The sequence below is a fragment of the Rana temporaria genome, chromosome 12 (genome assembly GCF_905171775.1).
Source record: "Rana temporaria chromosome 12, aRanTem1.1, whole genome shotgun sequence".
In the NCBI taxonomy this organism is placed as follows: Eukaryota; Metazoa; Chordata; class Amphibia; order Anura; family Ranidae; genus Rana; species Rana temporaria.
In genome coordinates, this window is record NC_053500.1 from 116,844,782 (window position 1) to 116,849,228 (window position 4,447).

The 4,447-nt window shown below is 41.1% G+C and overlaps 1 protein-coding gene across 3 annotated transcripts in view; it reads left to right on the top strand.

The window, feature by feature from the left end:
• The first annotated feature begins 306 nt into the window (after positions 1-306).
• TOX2 (TOX high mobility group box family member 2) overlaps positions 307-4,447 on the top strand; it is a 183,746-nt gene continuing 179,605 nt past the window's right edge. For 2 of the 3 annotated variants that reach the window (XM_040330319.1, XM_040330321.1), the window contains exon 1: positions 307-628. In XM_040330319.1, coding sequence (XP_040186253.1) covers positions 530-628 — 99 coding nt within the window. In that variant the 5' untranslated portion in view covers positions 307-529. Of the gene's footprint in view, positions 629-3,338; positions 3,470-4,447 lie in introns of those variants that run through there. The other variant, XM_040330320.1, reaches the window with a different exon arrangement.

The window sequence follows — 4,447 nt, forward strand, 5'->3', positions numbered from 1 at the left end:
AGATGTATAAAGGTGCAGAGATGCTGCTGGGGGAGGGGGAAGGGAGGGAGGGAGAGGGGGGGGGTCTGTGTTCCTGGCCAGGAAAGGGTTAAGGAGCGAAAGGGGGGAAGGAGGGAAAAGGAGAGAGGGAGACGGGAGAGAGCTATGGGAAAGAACAAGAGAGAGAAAAGAGAGGGGGTTGAAAATAGTGAGAGAAAGAGAGAGAGAGAGCACAGAACGGATGTTTGAGAGAAGGAGAATACATGATGCCCAACCCCCCCCCCAACCACCACCACCCCTTCCCTCTCCCTCCTCTCCCTCTCTCTCTCTCCTTCTCTGTCTTGTTGTTTCAAACAATAGACACAGCTCCCTCCCTCTATCACACACATACACACACACACACATACTCAGCAAGAGGCACTGAAGCTCACACAGGAGCCCACAGAAGAGAATTAAAAAAAAAATAACAAAAACAAAAAAGACCTTATTTTGCAAACAACAAAAAAAAATCTAAAAAAAATCAAGCAGCCGTTTTAATGCCCGGCGTGTGATGGACGTTAGGTTTTACCCTTCTGCCCCCACCAGTGTGGGCACCATATCTGCAGACCCCACCTGCCTCAGCCCCCTGGACTTTTACCACTGCAACAAGGTACCGTGCTAATACTCTCCCACTGCTGTTGTTGTGCCCATGGGCTCTGCTTCTTTCCTGACTTGCTTGTTCTGATGGCTTGAGTGGGCATTAAATTAAAAAAAGCAAGAGGGGGTTGTTCCTGCCAGAAGCAACTTTGCTGTGACAGCCAGCGGAATGGATGCTGCAGAGTTCTCTCCAGTACAAGCTCCAGCGAGAAGTTGGCTTTGGACGGTTGGCGACACGATTGATGCCAGGACCTGGGGGGGGGGGGGGGGGGCTGGTGCTGGAGCGATGGGTGCCACAGCACCGGTGGATCGTGCCCCATCTCCACGTTGGGGGTTTTACTGGAGAGGACCAGGGCACCTTCTGAGCTGACTGTCCTGCTGGAGATGGGTTGGCAATGCTGGGCTTTCTTTTCTTTTCTTTTTTTTTTTTGGTTGGTGCTAGTGTTGAACTTGCAATGCAGATGATTGCACTTTGCTAGTAAGAATGACAGCGGGGTCGTTGGGTTTGTAAGTGCATGCTTGTTTAAGTCGGTGCCTGCTGAAAACAAAGTCGTATGGCCACTTAATAGGGGTGATGACAGGTGCGTCTAAGAGGGTGGCTTGTTGAGATGACTAGTAGAGTTGTGTTTGACAGTTCTGGGAGTTGTGATGTATGGAGGAACACTTGGCTGGTCCTTTCATTGATCCCAACGTCAACTCAAAGATAGCTTCTTTTTAAAAAATATATATTTCCAGGGCCAAATTGAGTATCTACTTACTGTTCTATTTCAGGCTACTTCTATTTCTGAATCTATACGTCTTTTCCTGAACCTTTACGTCTATTCCTGAACCTTTACGTCTATTCCTGAACCTTTACATCTAATTCTGAACCTTTACATCTAATTCTGAACCTATATTGTCTACATCTCTTCCTGAACCTATACATCTATTTCTGAACCTATACGTCCATTCCTGAACCTATACGTCTTATTCTGAACCTATACATCTATTCCTTAACCTATATGTCTAATTCTGAATTTATTAATCTATTCATTAACCCATACGTCTATTCCTGAACTAATACGCCTAATTCTGAACCTATGCATCTATTCCTGAACCTATATGTCTAATTCTAAACTTATACATCTATTCCTTAACCCGTACGTCTATTCCTGAACCTATATGCCTAATTCTGAACCTATACATCTATTCCTTAAACTATACGTCTAATTCTGAACCTTTACATCTATTCCTTAACCTATACGTCTAATTCTGAACCTATACGTCTAATTCTGCACCTATATATCTATTCCTTAACCTATACGTCTATGCCTGAACCTATACGTCTATTCCTTAACCTATACGTCTAATTCTGAACCTTTACGTCTATCCCTGAACCTATACATCTATTCCTGAACCTATACGTCTAATTCTGAACCTATACATCTATTCCTTAACCTATACGTCTATTCCTGAACATATACGTCTAATTCTGAACCTATACATCTATCCCTGAACATATACGTCAAATTCTGAACCTATACGTCTATCACTGAACCTATACGTCTAATTCTGAACCCTATACATCTATTCCTTAACCCATACGTCTAATTCTGAACCTATACATTTATTCCTTAAACTATACGTCTAATTCTGAACCTATACGTCTATCCCTGAACCTATACGTCTAATTCTGAACCTATACGTCTATCCCTGAACCTATACGTCTAATTCTGAACCTATACGTCTAATTCTGAACCTTTACATCTATTCCTTAACCTATACGTCTAATTCTGAACCTATATGTCTAATTCTGAACCTGTACATCTAATTCTGCACCTATACATCTATTCCTTAACCTATACATCTATCCCTGAACCTATACGTCTATCCCTGAACCTATACATCTAATTCTGAACCTATACATCTATTCCCGAACCTATACGTCTAATTCTGAACCCTATACATCTATTCCTTAAACTATACGTCTAATTCTGAACCTTTACATCTATTCCTGAACCTATACGTCTATCCCTGAACCTATACGTCTAATTCTGAACCTATACGTCAATTCCTGAACCTATACATCTTTTGACCCTGTATCATCTACGTCTATTTCCGAACCCCTAGTCCATTTGATGTCATCATTAATATTTAAATAAGCTATTGGGGGAACCATGGTGGTTTGAATATCAAACATCATATTTTTTTTCTGCATAAGCTGAATCCAAGGGCAGATCACCCAAAAACCGGTGAGGGACCCTTGACCGGTCCCGTTAGCTCCAAACAGGTGACAGGTTCCTGAGAGTACCAGGCATGGTTCAGCTTTGTCCCAAGGAACACAAAACACCTTACAACTCCTCATGGTGACTCTGCTATTGGCTACACTTTGGTAGGCTGTCCTTTCCAGTCCCAAATCCCGCTACAAAACCATTCCTTCTGTCCACCCTCCCCTCTCTGACCATTAAAAATAAATGATTATAAGATCACGCCTTCATTTCCATGTGTATGGAAATGTGCCCGGCTTTAACTCTTGCCTGCCCGAGCCAACAGCAAAAAAATAAATAAAAAAATGACAAAATTAAAGCTTTATTTTTATAAAAAAAAACTCCCCTGGCCTCTGGTTAACCCTTTACTTGCAATAATATTGCTAAAATAAATGCAGAAAGAAAGAAAAAAAAAAATACCAGTGTTGTGGGATGCCTTATATAGTGCTAGAGCAGGATGTATCAAAATACCCATCATTCATACGGTGGGATTCAGTGTAAAGTTGCATTGGGCACAGTAAGACATGCAAAAGGCATTCTAAAACGTAGGGTGGTATACAGAGCTGATCTAACTAACCATGTTCCGGATTTTAGATAGGTTCCTGAGGGTGAGTATGCTGCTTTTTATTTTATTACATTTAAACCTAGATTGTTATAATTTTTTTATTTTTTATTGTTATTATTACTATATAGGATTTGTATAGTGACAACAGTTTGCGCTGTGCTTTACAAAGCAAAGGGAGATGGTACAGTTATTTTATATATAAATATATATATGTGTGTGTGTGTATATATATATATATTTGTTGTTTTCATTTTTTTTTCTTTTTTTTTTTTTGTATATATGTAAAGTCGATAGATATTAGATATTAGATAGATAGTAAGATATGTTCAGAAAGTGGGCTAAAAATAGGAGCTGTTATAAAGTATCTGACTTTGTTACATTTTTAAAATGTTGATTTTTTTTTTTTTTTTTTGTTTTTTATTGACACAATGCCTAAATCAGCATTTGTTGGTCAACATCAAGGGGGCTAAATGACTCCGGGAACAATTTTGCACCCTAGCCTATGCTCCCTTGCGCAGACCCAATCAGGTCCTAGGCAATTCCAAGACCACAAAAAAAAAAAATTCTCACGGGTCTACGGAGTGAGCCCAGACTAGCGTGCAAATGACTCCCCTTAGTAAATCAGCCCCCCGAGTCTTTGAAAAAATAGCACCCCACAGGTTGATGCCATGTTGTTTTTAGCTGTTGATGCTGAATGAGGTACCGCTTTTGGTGGAATGCATGGTACTGTGTCCGCCCATGCTTTCTAGTAGTTATTTTCTTTGTGACGGATCCTCGCAGGGCCTTTTGTGTTAGAACAAAAGTTACAAGAATTGGCTGTACCTCTGTTTACACTGCTCTAAGCTCCATTTGCTGTTTGTGCTGTGGACATAAGTGGCGGTAACCCTTTGCTTACGAGAAGGGGGGAACTGTCGTTGGCTCTGGAGGGGGGGGGGCGACTTGGGGGGCATCAAGGCACTTTTCGCCTTGGCTTTGATGTCACTGGACACAACTAAAAACAGATCATTGGATATAATAGGAT